Raw genomic sequence first — 21,678 nt, forward strand, 5'->3', positions numbered from 1 at the left:
AACTCCCTTAATCTCTTTTAAAAGGAAGTATTTGCCCAACCTAATGGTGGTAGTTTTGCATCGATTGCAAGGTGGGATGCAATCTGAAGAAATCGAAAGGTTCATTAGAAGGGAAAGGAGAAAATGGAGGTAATTTGAAGAACAAGGAGGAAGGTGATCTATGTGAAAAAGAGGGGAGGGGTTACAATGATACAATGTTACAAAACTACAAATGTTTTCATTGTTTATTTTCTTTCTTTCTATGATAGTATTATAAAGGAAAATTTAATTCTAATAATCCAACCTTTGCGTGGTCTTATTTTATTAATCCGACCTTTCGATTATTCCTCAATAATCCAAGCTTTGGGGGGTATCTTAGTCTATTAGGCCAAACCGGTTACTTCACCTAAAATTGTAGGTCACCTGCCACGTGTTGCATTTCTATTTGTCTGAAAAATATTTTTAATTTTTGTGAAAAAAAAAACTTATTTTTTCCTTTCTTCTTCCTCCCTTCCAAGTTCCAACCTCCATGAATGCAGCACCACCCCTTCCCCTCCCAAATCCGACCACCACCATTTCCTCCCCTCCAAAAACCGACCAACACCACCCCCTTTTCTCTAAAATCCAAAAAAAAAGTTACCTGAAGAACAAGTAGCAGGTCAGTTTGGCCTAATAGACTAAGACACCCCCCAAAGCTTGGATTATTGAGGAATAATCAAAAGGTCGGATTAATGAAATAAGACCACGCAAAGGTTGGATTATTAGAATCAAATTTTCCTATTATAAAATGGAAATTTTATATACCAATTTGGTAAATCCATGTGTTTATCTACTCTCTCTCTCTCCCTAAATACTTGTAACACTTGTGTTTGCGCGTAGTTTTTAAAAGATTAGTGAGTAATATCTGTAAAATGACTAAATTTTTATGTAATGTGAATTTGATTTCCAATGGAGTTAGTATAATTTAGTGCAACTGACATTATGAAAAGTACTAAAGAGTATTTAGAGACCAAAATACACTAGTGTTGCAAGTATTTAAAAACGAGAGGAGTATTACGGTGCGACCCACTGCCGACCCTCCCTTAACTAGAGGGAAAGACCGAAACAGAGCAGTTATACACTTGAACATCATCCACCTATCTCAATTTCCAACCTTCTAAAAACAGATAACGAGACACAGAAAGCTTAACAGGAGAGAGAAAAATGGCTGCTGCTTCAGGAATGTTGATAAGCAACCCAACCAATGTCTGCTTCCGCAAACCCCAATTCTCATGCTCATTGAAACCCAGAACAACTGTTTCTGAGCTAGGGTTTCTCACTTCCCAATTCAATGGCATTCAAATTTCTCAATCTCCATTTCTCACCACCATTAACAAACCCATTTCTGCTCCTTTCAAACCCTCGCTTCAACCTGTTGCTCGTAAGAACCCTTTTCCCCTTTTCTCAATTTGTATTAAATTCTCTGTTTTTTGGATTACTTTTGGCTTTATCTTTGTGGGTTTTCAATTTTTCTGAGTTTTGTTGCTTTTTTTTGGGTTAATTTGTGTGTCAATATGTTACATTTTCTGTGATTTTAGTATCTGCTTGATGTTATACTTGTAGAATATTTAGTACAGTATTGGTTAATTTTCTGCAAAATTGAGCTGAAATTTAGAGCATTATCTTCAATTTTGCTGTAAAGGATAGAATTTAAGGATATTATTTTTGTAAGTTGAGGAATTTTGGGTGAAAGCTGCTTTAACTACAGCTCAAGTGAAGGTGGGGTGCTCTTGGTTTTAGCCGATAATTGTTGGTTGAACATGTTTTTGATCATGGACTGATGCTATTGCTATACCATAACTTAGCTTTACCATCAGATTGTAATAAATGTTTTGCACATAAATATGTTTGGATAACATGTATTGTTGTATCGCCGTTATCTTTTTGAGTATTGTTGTATTGGAGAACAAGAGGAAAGGCATTGTTATCCTTCGAGTTTTAGCAGTGTTGTTGGATGAACTGTATGGAACCTGTTTCATCTTTGCTAGCAGAACTTTGTAATGGATGATGTCAATTGAAATTTAGCTGCCCCAGGATACTAGGAAGGAGTGGGTTTTAGCGTTAAAACCTTTGTAGATTCGCCCCATAAAATACCTGATAGAAGTATAAATTCTCTTGTTCTACATCTTCCCATGCCCCCTTCTATTGCTCGAGTCACTACTTGTTATTGTAATCTTTGCTGATGCATTTTACATTGCAGAATTTTGATATTGGAGAAATGCAGACTAATGTCTAGTTTAATCATGAGAAATTTTTCTTTCTGAATTTGATTTGTCTAGCTTATGAAACTACTATGTTTATTTTTCCTAATCTCTTGCAAAATTGGTCATAAATTACAACATTATATTGTTCAGCCATGTCTGAAATCTGTTACGAGTACTATGGAAAGCTAAAGCATCAACGGCCAATGTACAAAATGTTATTGCTCAGCATGTCTGAAATCTGTTACCATGGAAAGCTAAGGCAATAGTTGGTGGAAATGACAATAAAATTATATGAAGTATATAATTTTGTAAGTAAACTATTTAAGTGTTATGCCAATGTTCATAGTATTACTTCACCCCAAAGGTATCCCTTTCTCTTCATAGATTTCCATTCGTGAATTGCATTACTATGGGCATTTAGATGGAACTTATCTTAACAAAGTAACTTATACAAAGTATATATATTACTATTACAATCATTAATTGTCGCCAACTAAACTGGCCATAAGTATCTGTGGCAGAGTTAGTGATATTGAGTCCATGAAACTTGTATGGGCATTGAGATGGAAGATGAACAATTGTTGATCAAAGATCAATTGCTTTCTCAGTCCTGGCTGCAATGTCATTTTATCTTTATATTGGCTGTTGAATTTCAAAGTATCTAATATTTGTGACACTTTTTGTAACTAAATTGAGGTTATTAAGTTTATGAGTTGATTGCTGATCAGGCCGAGTATGTCCATTTACTGGGAAGAAATCAAACAAGGCAAACAGGGTTTCTCACTCAAACCACAAAACAAAGAGATTGCAGTTTGTGAACCTGCAATACAAGAGAGTCTGGTGGGAAGCTGGTAAAAGGTTTCTCAAACTTAGGTTATCTACCAAGGCTTTGAAGACCATAGAGAAAAATGGATTGGACGCTGTTGCTAAGAAGGCAGGGATTGACCTTAGCAAGGCATGATAGAACAGCAATGTTTGTAAAGCAACGAGAACGCCAATTTTCTTGTTTTGTAATCCAAAGTTTTATGGTTGTCTTATATTGATTACAACTTTTTCCCTAGGTTTTTGAAATTATCTGTAGCATATTGAGCAAATTAATGAAAAAGCAAATTTCAGAAAAATGGAGGTTCATGGTGTTACAATATCTGGTTGTTTCTCTGGGAAAATATTCTTGTATGAACTTAAAGTGCTAATATTTGATAGAACTCAGTAATTGTTCAGCATAACATTTTGCATTTCTCATATACATGTTTCCATTGTAATCATTTAGCCATGTAAAGCCGGGTGCTTTCCATATAGTCAAGGAATTCTTTTTTCTTATGACCTCAATTCCTCAACTGGTACATATGGTGGTGCAGAACGAGCAGGAAAACGGACTCCTGAGTCCTGTAACGGCGGTCCTTCTCCATGGGAACAAATTTATGTGAGACTGGAAAACTGAGTCAAATTTGCCCTACTTCTCCCTATTTCTTGTGAAGAATGGGGTTGATGGGTGCCCGTCTGCCTGACCTATGTTACATATGGTTGACTTAAAGTTGACAGGGATGTATAGTTCCAGACATAGTGATGAGTGTGGAGAATTGTTGATAAAGGCTCCTACAGTGAAAATGGGAGTTGCTTAAAATCATTTACTGCGATCTAGGAGGGTTAAATTAGGTCTGAACATCAATGGTTTAGAAGACTCGTATAGTCGTATGTATGGATAGTGGACAAATGAAGCTATTGTATGATTGAGAATGGGACAAAAAAAGATTCCCTAGGAAGCCTGCATAGTGTTTGGAACCATCTCATTCATGTATTGGCCCACTCCTCGTTATCATGTCTTAAAATCCTTGCCTTTTGTTGTCTTGTCTTATCCTTGGCCCTAAGATAAGCCATGATACTACCCTCAATGACCAAACTCAATCTTAAAACTTTATACTTTTATAAAACCTATTATAACCTTACTATGATTCCAAACCAACTTTTATGACATCAGGAGACACCCCACACACTCACCTCAATTTTGGAAAAAATCACAAAATTGTCCAAAAGTGTGAATTATAGCTTTCAATTTTAGACAATATTCGGCTTTCAGGTTCCAAGAAAAAAAGAGGTCAAAGTGCTTCCCGCAATCCCTACATGATCCTAGGAGGTCATTTGAGTAGTCAAGTACATCCAATTTGGCTTTTAATTATTGATTCAACCGACTAAGTAAACACTGCCCTTCATTAACTCGAGACTACCACATGCCTCTATGTGATCGACTAGTGGCCAGTCGATCACATAGATAGATATGCTAGGCTATCAGTGATATATGACATTTAACCATTGCACTAAAGCCAGTAGATAGATATCCTAGGCTATGCATATGAATCAAAATACGATGCATATCTAAATTACTTGCAAGTTTGCGACCTAGTTCTTATCCATGAAAGAAAGAACTAGATTGCAAAGTCAAGCAGCAAGATACTTGGGGCAATTGCTATTCAAAACTGTGGTTTATGATAAATTGACTTTAAACTGTGGTCTATCCGTCTATGATTCCCTATGTTAGAAAACCTTTCTGGCCTGAGAGCCTGTGAGTTTCCTGCAGAAAATTTTCTATAACAATAAGACCTGTACAACAGGAGAACACATTAACTGAATGGTTCAACAGGAGCAGTTTCTTGAAGAAGAGCAGCAGCCTCAAAACATTCAAGAGCTTCAGTTGTTGCTGCACCTTCAGGTTCAGATCGATGTAGCAACCCGAGAATGTGCCAGGCTGTATGATTAGTCCTGTCAAGACGAATTGCTTGCCTGATAAAGGTTATGGCAATTGGCAGGGTTTGATCTCCGAATTGCACAAGACTTTGAGCCATGGAAATCAAGCTAGGAACATGGTTGGGATCCTGGTCCAGCGCATCCCAAAATGACTTCTGAGCTTCCTTTTCAAGTCCCTTTGCTAGGTAAAGTAAACCTTGTGCACAATACATTATACACACAAGCATCAGTATTGATGACAAAATCAATCACAAAGCTCGTCAAATGACAGGTAAGTACAGAGAAATAATTTTTGAACGACTACATGTTGGACAGCCACAATCACTACTAATGGCTTTGGACCTGGCCCATTTATTCCAGCTGTTATGGACAACCAATTAGAAGCAATAGCATATGAGGGGGAAGGAGAATAAACTTCTCTAGCTATGCTTAATGGTACTGGTACACAATACATGTGAAGAAATTGTGGATGAGATGAGGGGGGCAATTTTCGAGCCTGGACCCTAACTCGCAACAACTAACTGCAATCCTGATTAGATGCTTAGACTGTTGGTCCTTACAGTTCACACACAAAAACCTAAATCTACAGCTAATGGCTCCTTGCGCTAAAGATTTTTGAACACACTACTCACATACCACTCAATGCTAGTTGCTAACTTGCTCAGTCTACCAAGCAGATAACAAGGGATTATGGATTATGCAATGGTATCTAAAGTAAGCATGTAGAAGGTCATATTTTCATTATCTGCCAAGCATCCGATGGAAAAAGACAAGGTTTTTGTCTCCAATCAGTCCAACCAAATATGAACATACAGAAGAGAGGGGCTGGGGAGGAGCTACATCAAAGGAATGCTAAAAATGGCTGCAAAAAGTAGATATCAATTCCTCATGTTCTATCAAAACTATCAATGTGGGCCTGCAAGAGATGTGATGGACTTGAATATAACATCATTTACCTCTGGAATGACATCTAGAAGCAGAATGAGGACATAGTGCTTCTGATTTTGAGAGGCAGACCTCAGCATCTCGCCATTGTGATAGGCTTGTGTACACGTTGGCCAGGTCATGCCACGTCTCCATCTCCAAGATTTTATCTTCTTCTTTCCTCTGTCATCATAATTTGCAATGTATAGTCATTTCACTAGGTACCTTACCAGAGCAGACACTATGAAGATTTTCAAATAAATGGTTTATCTTATATGCTAAAATTCAATTATGATGTTTGTCAAAAAATAACATGGTGTCAAAACAAAACAACAAGCTTAACAAAGAACACATCAAGTAAATTGACTTGCAGTTCTTTTTGGTACAATCAGTACAAAAATGTCAAGTTCTTATGCTGATCATTATCCTTTTGCAGTTTAGAATTCTTGTAAAAAATATGTAGGCAGAGAGCACAATAGTGGCCAAGTTATAGCTCTTTAATCGCAATCCTCATGATTTTATGAATTTCTTATTTCAGAGTGATTATCAAATTTGACGATTCACAACTGAAAATATAAATATTTTCTTAACAATAAATTACGAATCAAGAATAAGGATCTGATATTGTTTGCAATGAATATTCAGAAAATCAATTTGGACTATTGAAGTTATCCAGAATAGAAAGGAGAACAGTCACTAGGAAATGAAGTTAAATAAGCAACTGAGAATATACCTCTATTATCTTTTTCTTGATGCCAAAAGGCCCGCTACTTTTCTTCCGAACCTGAAGAACTGCAAGAAGATGAGTATATGTCTGTATGGCAATCTTAGTTTTGCCTTGAGCAATTTCGAGTTTTGCTCTGGTTCTCAATAATTCAGCATGTTCCCACTTCCCAGTTTGTTCCAAAGCAGCATTGATTATAGTTTCTGCATCAATGTAGCGCTTCTGAGCAGAGAGTATACGAGCCAGAAGAACCCATCCTGCAGTACCTGAACTAGCCTCCAGTTTCAGCAACTTTTTTGCATACGAGAGTGCGATATCCAACTTCCGCTGCTCAGCATTTTCTAAGGCAAGATGATATATGACGTTTGCGTCTGTTTCATTCGTCATTGCTTCAGCAGTTCCCAACAGGTCTAGAGCTTTAGATTGCATCCGTGCTCTTTTAGAGTCAGAAGTAACCGATTTGGATTGTGCTGATGACAAAATACCTAACAAGCAGGTGGCTTTACAGGACAGTTGTTCACAGTCTCCTTCCAGTCTCTTGATCGCTTTTCCAGAATAATTGATCCCTTCTTCAGTGAAATTTGTATCTTTAGCACATATTTTCGAAGCAAGTAATAGTTCATGGGTGCAGTTGTGAATTTCGCGGTCATTAAGAAGATTCCTCAGTAGGTTTAAGCTAACCTTATCTTCTCCTAGTCCATGATAACATAGCGCAAGGCTGCTATAATTCTTTTTCCTGTCAATGGCACCAGCAGGTAATTCTTCTAATTGACGGGCTAGGATGCTTAAATCTCCAGACGTAGATAGCGCAAAGGAAAGATGATCCACGATTGATGGATCCCAGTCAATCCTTCTCTGAAGAAATTTCTTCAGAAAGAGCAAAAGAAGTAGAATTGCCTCTTCTACATTGTCACTAGGAACATATGCTCCTTCCACTTGGAAACGAAGCGTTGGGGGGCTTGCATCAGTACCACTATACAATAGAAAAATTGCAAATTCTTTTTCAATCCTTGCTTGAGTTCCCACGTCAAGATTCCAATTATAGAGTAATGCATGACGGTATGATGAAATTGCTTTATTGGGGCACAAGGCAAGTTTCCACAACTCAGGTTGCAACTCCACTGTACTAACCAAGGTCTCTTGCATTTTACAGTGGTTGGAAAACCGTCCGCTCAAACCCTCTGGTATCGCAGACTCTACAGTTTCCAAAATCACCTGGCATGATTGAGCAGCTTCTGCAGAAAGATAAAGATTACAAAATTAGCCTTTGAAGTAATTCTACAATCATGAGCAATTGACTATTAAATTAAGCCACGGGGGAAGCCCCACAGGTTTATAATACTATGCTACTCAAAGAACAAGCACACTCACATATTGCTACTTTGAATCTATCAGAATCATGGGACCTAGTGAAGTTATCTCATGCTTAGCTTAAGTCTTAACCACATGATCATACTGAGAAACAAACTCTGAGCAACGTGAAACAGCTTCACACTAATTCTGATGCGCATGTTGTGGAAATTGGCAGAGTAAAAGGCGACCAAAGTCGTTAGAATACAAGAGCCGCAGTTAGTCTGTAAAATAGATGAATTGGGGATAATCCTGAGCCAATTATGTTCTATTGGCATATACCCCCCTTCATCTTAATTTAAGATGAAATTTCCCATTTTATAACATCTGGTTTCTACAAATCTTTTTCTCTACTCTTTTTCCAATGTCAAAGCTGGGTCTCACACCCACTTACTTATTTTTCTCTACTTTTTCACTCTCCTTAATCTCCGTGCAAAAGGTAAATGTTAGCTTAAAAATTGGATGGAGGATCAGTCTGATTTCTTGCTCCAAGTTTTACATTGTTAGGACTATGGTCAATTTGACCATGGATTTACTTAAGTGATTCAACTTCACAACATTTGATTCATGCTACTTGATCTTTTCTTTCTTTGAGTTTCTTAAGAGCATTGTTATTTATGGACTTTTAGTAGTTCATGACATGAGATTACGGAAAAAAAAAAAAAAAAAAAGGTTCATGTATCATGAAAAGATATTTTGTACGGCATGACAAAGTCAAAAATATGATTTCTATGATATAACTCATGCCTTGGGTAGTTGGGTCATGTGTATGTGGTTTTGTCATCAACCAACCCAACCAGGACACATAGCATTAGCCATTAGATTGCCCATTACACTATTATTTTAAGGGCTTTTTTCTAGGGCTGAGCAAAACTACCCGAAAAATCGAAAACCCGATCCGTAACTGTTCCAAAAATTAGGGTACCCGATCCGATAACCATAAAGGTTTGGGTACCCGTTCCGATAATTTGTTATCGGATATGGTTATTGGATATCATTTTAAAATTAACGGTTATCCAATCCGATCCGATAAGCATTTTTTTTATTTTTTTTCCCTACTTCAATCTATTTTTGTAAATCTTAAGTCTTACTTTACTTCATAATCACTTTATAATTAGTAATATTATTAATAATTTGGTAAAACCATGTATTGTTGTTAATTAGTGTTAAATGATATTATAATAACTACGGGCTTGTTTGGCATCATTTTTGGTTTTCAGTTTCCAGTTTTTTTGAAAACTAAAAACCAAAAACAGGAAACAAGAAAAAGGTGTTTCCACTTTTTTGTTGTCAGTTTTCAAAATTATCATGATTTTAATAAGTCTAAATATTTTTTGATCCGTTATGTGACATATATAATGTACTTTTAAAAAATAAAAAACCAAAAAACAGAAAACCACAGCGATGCCAAACGGACCCTACATTATTAAGTTTAATTAACATTATTGAATATCTTATTGGGTACCCGACAACCGATCCGAAAATTCGGGTACCCGAATTAATAAAGAAAAAATTTACCAATAGTCATAAATTTTTTAGGCTTCAAATAAATACCCATATTTTGTTGAGAATTTGAGTGAAAATGGAATGGGGGTAATTGTCTAATTGGGAAAGAGTAGGAAGGAAGTGATGACAAAAAATCTTGTCATGAATAGAGTGAATTGAGGTGGGAAAAAAAATTTCCATGACAAATGATGTGAAGGATTAAGAAAGGGGTATAAGGAGAGCCATTAATAACTTTTTTAGGTTAATGGTTGTGCGTGCTCTAAGTGAGATGTTTAGGATAATTTAATCAAGTACATATGGCAATTTATATGGACTAACTTAACCCGGCATGTTTGCAATGTAGATCCTATAGATCCTAATTTAGGGACAAAGAACAATTCGTCATATCCAGAATCCTGAATCCTGATCCAGATCAATTCAAATCATTACTGAAGCATACCTGCTGACCTGAATACCCATATGAGAGCAGTGGAATATTAAAGGTAATTATCCATCAAAAAACCTGTTCACCCTAACAAACTTATTTTAGGAAAAACAATTTCAAAAAAGGGCTGATAAGTTTCAAAAAGTTCGCAGAAGTTCCAAACTTTAAATAAAGGCTACCCAAACTCATTTCACAGCTACAATGTATTCAGATAAGTTCTTATACGTAAATTTCAGGAGAAAATTGCACACTAGACCTCATAACAAGCAAATCTTCTTTCCTAATGTACTGCCTATCATATGAACATAAATTTTATTGTTTCATGTTCGTTTTGCATCTAAATCAACCTCTATAATTTAGGATGCATCCAAGGTTCCACCCTACCCTCATGCTTTTACATACAAATAAACCATTGAGTTGCTTAAATTATATCCTTCACATTTCTGTCCTAAGTCCCTCTTTTCTCAGCAATGTTACATCTAGAAGCCAACAAGGTAAAAAATCCAATAGATACCCAACCATAATAAAAAATAATAATAAAAAAAAATAAAAATAAAAATAAAAAATCAAACTTTCCATGATCACTTTGAAGTTTGAACCTAATGTACCATCACCAACCCATCAATCAAAAACTTCATAAGACATGAGACTTCCCTACAACAACCAAGCAAGAAAAAGGCCAACAAAGTGCCAAGACAGATTTCTTAGAAATGAGTTATGATTTATGAACATGTTGATCACAACAAACTAGCATGTGTAGTCCAAGAAAATAAACGTGAAATAAGAAGAAAATAAAATAAAAAGTACCTTCAAACCTTTCAAGGGCCTGCAATGACTTTGCTTTGAGAAAAATTGCTTCAATAAGGATACTAACAGCATGCATTGACATGGGCAGCACTACATCACTCTGTCTTTGCAGATCACATCTCCCGGCTAATGAAATTCTGATATTAGGCATAACTCCATCAATGTCAATACCTTCAAAAACGCGAAGTGCTGCTGCTATGTTTCCCTTCTGGTACTCAAGCCTTCCTAACAATGCTCTGGCTTCCTGTACATTGTAGCAGCACTCATGAGACCTTGCAGCAATTTTGTTTTCCAAGTCTAATAAAACCCCAATGTAGAAATTATTATTTCAATGAGGTATTTAAAGATAGAAGAAATGTCCTGATTTTTTTTTTTATTGAAACACTCTGTAATTCAGCTCCTTAAAGTCTTGAGATAGTGTGCATAAAGATGATTTTCTTTCCTTCCTTCCAAGATTTAGTATCCTCTTTTTTTTTTTTTTCAACCAGGTCTCAATTTGGTCATTACAATAACCCAACCAAAACTCGGTCGATATATGGAAATTTCTTCTATCAATACAATGAGGATTTCTTTCTTAATTAATTATACAAACCAACAGAGCCTAAGAAAATATAGTCATGCACACTTCCTAGAAAGCTTTTTCAGAAAAATATGATTATACCATAAGTCAAAGTGTTATTGTTGTAATAACTCCAGATGGAGGACTGCTGCTTTTGCGCCATTGGGCAAGGAGGGGCATAGAGGAAAAACGGTTCAGGTAACTTTAACATAAGATAGGTGTGTGCAATAAAATAGCCCAAGTCCGCCCATATACTACTAACTCACTAAGAATCACCCCATGTTACCAAGTCCGACTTCATACTACTAAACATCACCCCATTGTTCATATTTCATAAAAAATGGAGTTTCACCATCCATCATTTATAAGACCTGCTCTCATGGAAAAACTACAACAGCATGGTCACAAGTTGCAAAAATTCACTATTTTCACCCCAGATGTGGATCAACTAATAGTTCCTGCTTCACAGTATATGATCAACAATAAAGACTCGATGATTAGAATAATTCAGATAAATTAGTCCTTCAAAAAGAAAACCATTGTCTTTAGTGTTTCTTGATTTTCACTATTCAAGACTTATGCTCTAGAAAAAGAAGCATTAAGAATCGTTGTCAATTAATCTGCTTTCCCTCCGCAAAAAGAGATGGAGAGAAGAAGTGAAAAAAAAATATCCTAAGCAAATTTTCACTATTCAAGACTTATGCTCTAAAAAAAGAAGCATTATGAATCTTTATCAATTAATCCGCTTTCCCTCCGCAAAAAGAGATGGAGAGAAGAAGTGAAAAAAAAATATCCTAAGCAAGTGGATTTGGCTGCAGTTGGGTGTATGGGAAGCACCTTATAAGCCAACAAATATGACACCAAGAGGAGCTTAGGAGTAGGGAGCAGAAAGATTAGGATATCCAAGAATAAATGGTGATTATGTGGCCTTTACCATTATTTTTTCAATTAACAAGAACATCCTATTTCCACTATACTTTTTTCAAAATAGGTCCTAGGTCAACCGTTATTGTGGAACACATAGAAAGCAAACCTAACCTCCAATGCATTCTACAAATGGCTTTTATGGATTTCTCACTCTAAGCTTACATCGGCAAAGCAATGCATCTAAAATGTAATCTCTTGTTTCCAATTGCTACATAAGCATCTTGTTCATACGGCTTTACAATTTTTAACTATTAACTCACTTACTGACACTCTCAAAGATCTCCAAGACTGTCATCAAATCAAGATTCTCTGATTGATGTAGATTTGTAGAATCATTTAGATTCATCACTGCTGCAGCCAAAGTTAACTATGTAGCACTAAACTGAATTTCAGTCCCTAAATATCTCAAGAGTCCCTATTTATCAAGGCTGTTTCATTAGTATCATTATGCATAATTTATCTTAATTCTATTTGAACCAAACTTAAATTTATCAATCAAGTAGCAACAATAATACGAGCATAAACAGAACTTCACACCCAATCTAACGATCACACTCTAGAGATGAAATAACTAAACAACATATTTTCAACATAAGCATGCCAAACAGTCATCTGCATTATAGATAAAGTGTTCCCAAGACTTTAACCATAGGTACTTTCAGCACTGCCTTTCGGGCAAGAGCACACAATTCTGTCATAAATTGCAAAGTGCTGCATTCTGACATGTGAAAGAACTCGTATGACATGACACTTAATGCAAGAGCTCAGTAGCCAACCACGAAACAAGGGGATTTTCTATAATTTCGAAGATAACTAACAGCAAAGTAAGCTAAACCCTTTACATTAAAGTAAGCTGAAGTTTACAGGCAGAAAAGGACTCCTTTATAGCAATAGGCTACGGCCACATTGTACGCAATTAACTATATTTACTGTTATCTCTTACTTCTATTATTACTCCTAGAGCGAGGGGCAAGGAGAGGAGCAGGAGTCAAGTTACCAATGGGTTGAATTTTTACTGTAAGCCTCAACACTTAATGCAAGAAAAAAGATATATCAGGGACTAAAAACAGCAAATTAATAAGACTCATTTCAAGAAACGTATTGCTTCTTCAACCAATTTATTCTTACTCTATATAATTATTTCTAGCATAGATTCAGGTTGAGAATCTTCATACTTGAGCATTCCAAAAAAACGGTCGTTTGTGCTATAAAAGCTGATATTAAATATGTTTGGACAGCCAGACTAATTATTACTCATCAAACAATAAGTGATATTAAAAGTTCTTCGGCAAGATACAATTCGACCTTTTACATGGTTATAAAGCTTCATTGATAAAACTAAACAATGTCTCTACCTTCTTCCTTGATCTTTATCTTGTAAAACTACAATGCTACATCACTTGTGTAGAACTATCCACATATGCAAGATTTGTCTCATATAGTAATTAGAGACTCTGAGGTCTCTGACCTTCTTATTCACAGTTGCATGCATGATAAGTTTAGATGAAACCCTACAGGCTAAAACACCATCAGGTCAAATGACTCCAGTAAAAAAAAGAAGAGTGATACAAAACTAATTAATCATACCATAATCTAACTTTAAGGAGTGAGTTTTTAGCAAATCAGGAATCGGAGAAACCATATCAAATTTTAGACGAAAATCTTAACTAATTAGCTTAACGGAACAAAAACGGATAATGTATCATACACAGTTTAGCAATGCATAAGCTGAATTAGGTATAATCTATCAATTAAAGCCTCTTAGATTTCATCATCCCCCCAAATTAATTACGAATAAATGATTTGATACTTAGAAGAGCATTGATAAACTACCTCATAGTTCAAGTAACCACTTGCACGAAGAGATAATTCAGCTTCTTCAATGGTGCTCATGTTCGGCTTTGGGACAACCTCCCCAGCTTGACCTGAAAAACCACCACTGGCTGAATAATCCCTGGTAGCTAAGGAAGAATCTGATGATTCAGCTGCCTCATCTTCCCTAACTTGCTTCCCTAAGAAAATGCACTTCATCATCTTCTTCAATCCGCCTTTACCACCGATTCTCCGACTCTTCCTCGAAGGTTTGGCTTTCATATTACACACAAATACTTCTTTTCCACCCCAAATACACATAACAAAAAATGTCAGGTGAAAATCTTTAATGATGCTGATAATATCTCTCCTATAAAATATACAGAACATAGAGAGTCTCTGCAAACTTGGCCATCTACATCGAGATTTTACTAAACCTTATGGCAGAAATGCAAACTTATACATAGATGTTAAAATTACAGCCATCATAAACAATAAAAAAAAACTGGAGAAAAATTACAAAACTGCAAATTTCCACATTTTCCAAGAAATGGACAAAAATTCTTCACATTACATTTTAAATTCCAAAAATCTTAATCTTATATCATAAACCTTGAAAATTGAGCACATTCAAACAAGCTTCAAATTAATCAGAAATCAATAAAATCCAAACCCCAGAAACCCAAGTTCTTCTCCAATAAATAAATAAATTAATTAATAAATAAAAAATAAAAAAATAAAAACCCACCAAACTGATAAACTCAATTAACACCAATTAATCACAATGAAATACAGAATTAAGCATCAATCAATCACCAACAAAGTGTCCCTAAAACTCAAAACCCAGCATCAAAAACTCAATTAGCACTCATTAATCACAGTAAAATCACATAATTTAGATATCAATTAGCAGGAAAAAGCCCCTAAATTACAGTACTAAACAACAATAAAACACTACATTAAAGCAAACAGTGAACTGAAATAAAGTAGGAATCAAAGTCATAATCATAGGAATAAAAAAGAAAAAAGAAAAGAGAAAAGTATACCTGCTGTTGATTGAGAAAAAGCAAAAAATTGTTAGACCCAGAAAACATTTTAATCTTCTGCAGTATATAAAGCCTCCAAAATGCTAGAATTGGTCTATAATCCACAGACCCACCAACCAAATTGCCTCTTTTCATATTACACCTTTATTATACATGTATAATATATGGTATGAAATCACAATTTAGCAAAAGATATCTCCAAAAAAGCTAACAAATCAAACTTAGCTAATATATTAGAGCAAATAAGATGTTGGATAATAGAATTAAATTCTAAAATTATTAATAAAAATTAAATTATTTTCTGGGTTTTTAAGTATGAGACTGTCAATTGTGAGGGGTTTAAGTTTTTTCTAAAAATTAAATTATTACATTACAAAAATTGTAAGAAGAAGAAGAAGAAGAAGAATGTCCTGTATTTTTGGGGGTCCACTTTAGTCAAATATGAGTTCTTGGATTGTCATATATGGGTCAACTACGTGCTAATTGACAATGATTTGTTTAATTTTTCGAGTTTCATTGGAGTATTATTTTTAGTAGTCCACTTAATTTAATTATGAAAATGATTATCCAATGTGAAATGGGCTTGGGACTTGGGCACTTTGAATTTTGTACAAACAACATTTTATATGTTGTGAGACACTTGAAAAAAAAAAAATGTAAAGCACTTGAGAAAAAGACATAAATTGTACTTGTAGCAAATGATATAATTATCCCGAAAATTATAGATTCATATGGAGTACAATCAGCTTTACTTTAATCCTTAGTTAAATAATGAGTATTATAATATGGCTTTAAATAGCCTGTTGAATGTGATTTTCTTAAACAAACACTTGAAGTGTCACATAATAAACACTTAATCTTGAAAATAAAATGTACGGACTTACGAAATGTATATACAATAACTAGAAATCTTATCAAATAATAATTAGAAGGTCTTTTCTCTCCTTTGTGTAAGTTTAATTACGATGACATGATTAATAAAGTAATCTGCATATTAAGTTCTTGTTTGTCGCCATCTAGCAATAAACATATCGGCAAGCCTTGCAACGTAATAAAATTATATCATAATTATTTAAAGTGGAGATGAAATACCATAATTAGTTTAGAATATGTTTGTACTTTGTATGAACTCTTTTTCATATTAGCGTGTATGTACCTGTTAGAACTTGATTTCACGTTCATGTATACAAATGGACTTAAACAAATGGAGTAGTAGTTGAATTGTAATAAGTATTGCACAAGCATGGGGCAATAATTTTGCACACAAAAAGTCCTAAGTTATTATTCACCCTCAAAAGAAGTTAATAAGAAGTTGGTGAAATCATTAGTACATGTACATGAATTGTACAAACATTGCATTAATTATACAAATTCATTTTCCTTGGCTATGTGAAGTCATGGATATTGACATAATATGCTAATTCTTTGCTATGTTTTTGTCACTTTCTTCATATTTTTTGTTTTGTTATGATGTGTTTATTTATACAACTTCATATAAAACCCTTATCCTCTTTTTCCCTCTCTTTCTAACCACAAGCAAACTAACACAACTTGACAAATGTTACATTTTTCAAGTTGTTTGGATCTTCACCTTTTCTTCTGCTTTGTAATTTTCCCTCAACTTCTAATCCTAGTTGGACAAATTTAAATAGTACGGACTGGTACGACGGATGTAGTATATTACGTAGTAATCTCTCTTTGAGGTAGCAAATGAGTTATTTAAATTGGAGTAGAATAATAATTTGTTTTTACGAACTTTTTAATATTGAAAAGATATTTGTAATACACTATTGGTAATACTCTATCATGTTATTTATTTGATGCACTAGTCAAGACTTAAGGGATATTATTTAATTTTTCATTTGACTTAATATTATATTAATGATGATTATAATCTGTGTTCAAAAGAAAATTACTCCGTATTGTATCTGGATTTAGATTTATACATTGTTATAATCTATGAAGACGAGATACTAATTTTACATTAATTATTAAAATGGATATGATGTTGTGTCTCAATAAGACAAGGTTATTATAATACTTCGTAGTTTATTGAGTGCGTATGTCCTTGGCCTTTTTACCCGTTTTTCCAAAAAAATGTGAGTAATGATAACATAAAAAATATAACTATGGAGTATTATTTTGGATTTGGTGAGATGTATAGTTAAGTAGTGGTAGTTTGACATTTGAAGGATCAAACTTAATTATAACATAAAAAATATAAATATGGTTTTTTGGCATTCTACTAGTACAGATGAACCTGGAATTTAAAAATTAAAGGAGGGAATATCAAGTATTGTATTTTTTTTTTTTTTGAAGCAAAGAGGGAATATCAAGTATCTTATAAGCGTAAAACTTTTTTATATAAAGCTTAAAAGCTATTCCGTACCTTTCACATAGTCACACACGAGTAATAACCGATTAGCTGGTAAGCGATTGAGGGATCTAAATATGTGAAAACTTGAAAAGCTCTTAATAATTGATAAAGAACACATTAATTACTTAGCATTTAAAATTTTGGGGCCAACAAAGGCAACAACTTAAACATAAAATTGACAACTAGTTCACTGATTATTCAATCAATACAACAATACATTGAATCCATTATGATCAAGAAATTAAGCAAGTTTATCTAGAAACTATAGAATGAGTTACACCAAATAATTCAACAAACCATGCTTATAGATAATGATAAATAAGAAATACAAGTACATCTTTTACTTAGGCTCTTAATTGGCAACAATACCAATTCAGCTCCATGCATGGATGTGGTCGCTCATGCATGAAATTCTCTCTCGTGTAGCATGTGCTTAATTAGAAAATGAAGTCTCTGCCTTAGTAGTGTCCTCCAATCCCGCCGCCACCACCTCCACCACCACCAAATCCACCGCCACCTCCAAAGCCGCCACCAGAGCCTATTCCTCCTCCAAATCCGCCACCTTTACCGAACCCTCCTCCGATGCCACCACCTTTACCGAACCCTCCTCCAATGCCACCACCTTTTCCAAACCCTCCTCCAATTCCACCACCTTTCCCGAACCCTCCTCCGATGCCACCACCTTTACCGAACCCTCCTCCAATGCCACCACCTTTACCGAACCCTCCTCCGATGCCACCACCTTTACCGAATCCTCCTCCAATGCCACCACCCTTTCCAAAGCCACCTCCAATTCCTCCACCTTTTCCAATGCCGCCACCTAAACCACCACCCTTTCCAAAGCCACCTCCACCTCCAATTCCTCCACCCTTTCCAATGCCACCTCCAATTCCACCTCCTTTACCAAAACCTCCTCCACCGCCTAGCCCTCCACCTTTCCCAATTCCACCACCTAATCCACCACCCTTTCCATATCCACCACCAATACCTCCTCCTTTGCCAATTCCACCACCAATTCCCCCACCCTTTCCAATTCCTCCACCTAGTCCACCTCCCTTTCCATATCCACCGCCAATACCTCCTCCTTTGCCAATTCCACCTCCAATGCCCCCACCCTTACCAATTCCACCACCTAATCCCCCACCCTTTCCATATCCACCACCAACTCCGCCACCAATTCCATGGCCACCACCAACTCCGCCACCAATTCCATGGCCACCACCTAATCCTCCACCCTTTCCATATCCACCACCTAATCCTCCACCCTTTCCATATCCACCACCTACCCCTCCACCCTTTCCATATCCACCACCTACCCCGCCACCAACTCCATGGCCACCACCAACTCCACCACCTAGTCCTCCACCCTTTCCATATCCACCACCAACTCCATGGCCACCACCAACTCCACCACCTAGTCCCCCACCCTTACCAATTCCACCACCAATGCCGCCACCTTTACCGATTCCACCACCAATTCCATGGCCACCTCCAATGCCACCACCAACTCCGTGTCCACCACCAACACCTCCACCAATTCCATGACCACCACCAACTCCGCCACCAATTCCGTGGCCACCTCCTAAACCACCTCCACCACCACCTCCTAAGCCACCACCGCCGCCGCCACCTAGTCCACCACCACCACCGGCACCTCCACCAAATCCTCCTCCACCGCCATATCCTCCGCCACCTCCAAATCCACCACCTCCTCCTCCACCACCGCCTCCACCTCCACCGCCGCCTCCGCCAAACCCTCCTCCAAATCCACCTCCCTTACTAAAAAGAAATTTTTCATCTTTATCCTTTGTTGCTTCCAAACTTCTTGCACTCACACTTGATACAAAAACATTAAAGCAAACTAAAAACAACAAAGAAAGTCTCTTAGTCCCACCCTTCATATTGGAGATAAATAAATCAAAATGTATCACAAATAATAAAGGAGGAGGATTTTATTTTGTTTTATGTTGAGCAAAACATACAAACTTTGAGGGACTTTATATAGAGTTTGTAATTGGCTAATATCAATACAACAAATGCATTTAATTCTATCAACAACCAACTGTTGTACGTAGTATGGTTGATATTATTTGATAATTTTATATTATTTCTAAATTATATTATCACCGATTTTATTCATTATCGTGCATTTATTACTTTGAAGGAACGACTTCTTTTTTTATACTACTTTTAGCACGGAATTGAAAATCACAGCTACTTGTACTGTTGTATTGTTACTGATTTTGATTGCTAACTAATTAACACCCCCTTTGTTGCATACTACAAATACATGAAATTTATGTGAAAATTCACTACAACTAGTTTTTGTAGAAATAGGCAATTGCTTTTTGGTTGATCCGTATTATGTACCAACATGTTTATTAGATCGCGTCTTATCAGAAAAAATTATAATGCACCACACACTAAGACGCTAATATTGGTGAATCATGAATGGTGTTACTATCAAAGATCAATGCAATATAATTACCAACAGGCTTATATTCAATAAGCATATGTAAAAATTCATTGATATATCATTATATACGAAGTATTCATTGAAATAGTTTCTTAAATGTACTTAATGGTTAGTTGATGACATGGTAATTATTTAATGGACTGCTTATAAGCTAATTAGCTGAGTAGTGGATATTTAAGTACGCCTAACCATATTAGATACCATAGGTTAATTATACTTATACATTCTCTTACAAAAAGTACCAAAAGTAAATAAAAGAACTAAATGAAAATTAAGAGCCTGTAAATTCGTTATATATAACTTCAAATAGGAAGAAATAAAATTACAGTACTTGTAAAAAAAAGTAATTACACAAATAGATTTTTACATTCTCTTACAAAAAGTACCAATAGTACGTAAAAGAGATGAAATTAAAAGCCTTTTAATTCGTGATATATAGGTTCGAGTAGGACGGATAAAAATTACATGCAGTCACTTGTAAATAATAAAATAAAGTAATTACATAAAACAAATTAGTCAGAAATTTCCAACTAAATATGACTTATATGAGTACAAATTCTGGAATATGTACCTTACCTTAAATAAACCATAATCCTCAAACTAATACATATTGTTTATGTCTTTTACTCGGATCGTTTAAATATTATACGAGTACTAAATTATACATAAGTACTTCATATCATTAATTATTTAATCTTCTAATTAGATATGTTGTTTAAGATTTATTATTACTACGTATGATCTTTTGGAACCGGCAGGTAAGCTCTAATATAACCACTTGAGTATTGTATTCTATAAAAGTATTATTTTATGTACAAAGTTTATAGATACGAATATAAAATTACAAATTATATGCTCGTTATTTAGTTAATAAGGAATAGCAAAAGATGGATTTCAAAAAGTGATGTCTTAATCAAATTACTACTTGGAGAAGGAGGAAACAACAGTGATGTTGAAGCTAATTACCCTAATTGTCCGTTAATTATTAAAAGGTGTTTGTGCACTCCAGCTAATCAGGAAATGCCCAACTTCTCTTATCTGTAAATTTTATTACTTCATCTACATACCAACTGGATTAAAAAGATATCAATATTTTTACTAAAATTATCAATATTTTTTTTTAATCATGTATTACTAATAGTGAATTATTAGTAAATCACGGACAAAAACCTAAGAGTAGTCGCTCTCTTTACTAAGGAAATTCTAAGTATTTTGGTATATTTTTAGTAGCTCCCTCTAATTTCCTACCATTACCGATTTGGCATTTTTTTTGTTTTCAGTTTTCAATTTTTTGAAAACCAAAAACTAAGGGCTTGTTTGGCATCGTTTTTTGTTTTTAGTTTTCTGTTTTTTTGAAAACCAAAAACAGGAAACAAGAAAAAGGTGTTTCCACTTATTGTTGTCAGTTTTCAAAATTATTATAATTTTAATAAGTTTGACTAATTTTTAATTCATTAAATGACATATATCATATGATTTTAAAAATAAAAAAACCAAAAAACAGAAAACAGAAAACCACAATGATGCCAAACGAACCCTAAGGGCCTGTTCTCATTGACTGAACTCAGCTGAACTGAACTGAATTGAACTGAACTGAACTGAGCTGAGCTGAGTTGAACTAAACTGGACTGAATATTTTATAAGAGAAGGAAATTAGGAGCTGAACTGAACTGAGCTGAACTGAACTAAGCTGAACTGAACTTAACTAAATTTCAACGTAAGAGAACAAACCCTAAATACAGGAAACAAGAAAAAAAAAAAAGTGTTTTTACTTTTCTGTTG

The 21,678-nt window shown here is 35.2% G+C and overlaps 3 protein-coding genes across 5 annotated transcripts; 1 reads left to right on the plus strand and 2 right to left on the minus strand.

Moving 5' to 3' along the window:
* Positions 1-1,090: 1,090 nt before the first annotated feature.
* On the plus strand, positions 1,091-3,448 carry LOC145609394 (large ribosomal subunit protein bL28c-like). Its single transcript, XM_081664888.1, has 2 exons — positions 1,091-1,399; positions 2,951-3,448. The coding sequence occupies exons 1-2, from the start codon at positions 1,183-1,185 to the stop codon at positions 3,181-3,183; spliced, it is 450 nt and encodes a 149-aa protein (XP_081521014.1). The 5' UTR covers positions 1,091-1,182; the 3' UTR covers positions 3,184-3,448.
* A 1,089-nt stretch (positions 3,449-4,537) lies between these two features.
* Positions 4,538-15,388, minus strand: LOC145608321 (protein NPGR2-like). 3 transcript variants are annotated; one of them, XM_081663940.1, is made up of 6 exons: positions 15,044-15,388; positions 14,019-14,293; positions 10,700-10,943; positions 6,622-7,847; positions 5,921-6,071; positions 4,538-5,160 (listed from the first exon to the last, which is right to left on the minus strand). In XM_081663940.1, exons 2-6 carry the CDS (start codon positions 14,277-14,279, stop codon positions 4,841-4,843), a joined length of 2,202 nt encoding a protein of 733 aa, XP_081520066.1. In that variant the 5' UTR covers positions 14,280-14,293; positions 15,044-15,388; the 3' UTR covers positions 4,538-4,840. The 3 variants fall into 3 exon arrangements, with proteins under 3 accessions (XP_081520066.1, XP_081520065.1, XP_081520064.1); XM_081663939.1 differs by having other exon boundaries at positions 14,019-14,296; XM_081663938.1 differs by having other exon boundaries at positions 14,019-15,388.
* A 2,202-nt stretch (positions 15,389-17,590) lies between these two features.
* Positions 17,591-19,405, minus strand: LOC145609018 (uncharacterized). Its single transcript, XM_081664595.1, has one exon. The coding sequence runs from the start codon at positions 19,319-19,321 to the stop codon at positions 17,879-17,881; it is 1,443 nt and encodes a 480-aa protein (XP_081520721.1). The 5' UTR covers positions 19,322-19,405; the 3' UTR covers positions 17,591-17,878.
* Positions 19,406-21,678: the final 2,273 nt, after the last annotated feature.

This window comes from Chenopodium album, chromosome 23 (assembly GCF_948465745.1).
Source record: "Chenopodium album chromosome 23, dcCheAlbu1.1, whole genome shotgun sequence".
In the NCBI taxonomy this organism is placed as follows: domain Eukaryota; kingdom Viridiplantae; phylum Streptophyta; class Magnoliopsida; order Caryophyllales; family Amaranthaceae; genus Chenopodium; species Chenopodium album.

Excerpts from the sequence above, each read along its gene's own strand:
- LOC145609394 (XM_081664888.1), top strand. The coding sequence starts at position 1,183 with ATGGCTGCTGCTTCAGGAATGTTGATAAGCAACCCAACCAATGTCTGC. Across the intron at positions 1,400-2,950 it reads CTCGCTTCAACCTGTTGCTC|GCCGAGTATGTCCATTTACT; the intron begins GTAAGAACCCTT and ends ATTGCTGATCAG.
- LOC145608321 (XM_081663938.1), bottom strand. The coding sequence starts at position 14,387 with ATGTTCTGTATATTTTATAGGAGAGATATTATCAGCATCATTAAAGAT. Across the intron at positions 7,848-10,699 it reads GGCCCTTGAAAGGTTTGAAG|AAGCTGCTCAATCATGCCAG; the intron begins GTACTTTTTATT and ends ATCTTTCTGCAG. Across the intron at positions 5,161-5,920 it reads TTCTAGATGTCATTCCAGAG|GTTTACTTTACCTAGCAAAG; the intron begins GTAAATGATGTT and ends ATTGTGCACAAG.
- LOC145609018 (XM_081664595.1), bottom strand. The coding sequence starts at position 19,321 with ATGAAGGGTGGGACTAAGAGACTTTCTTTGTTGTTTTTAGTTTGCTTT.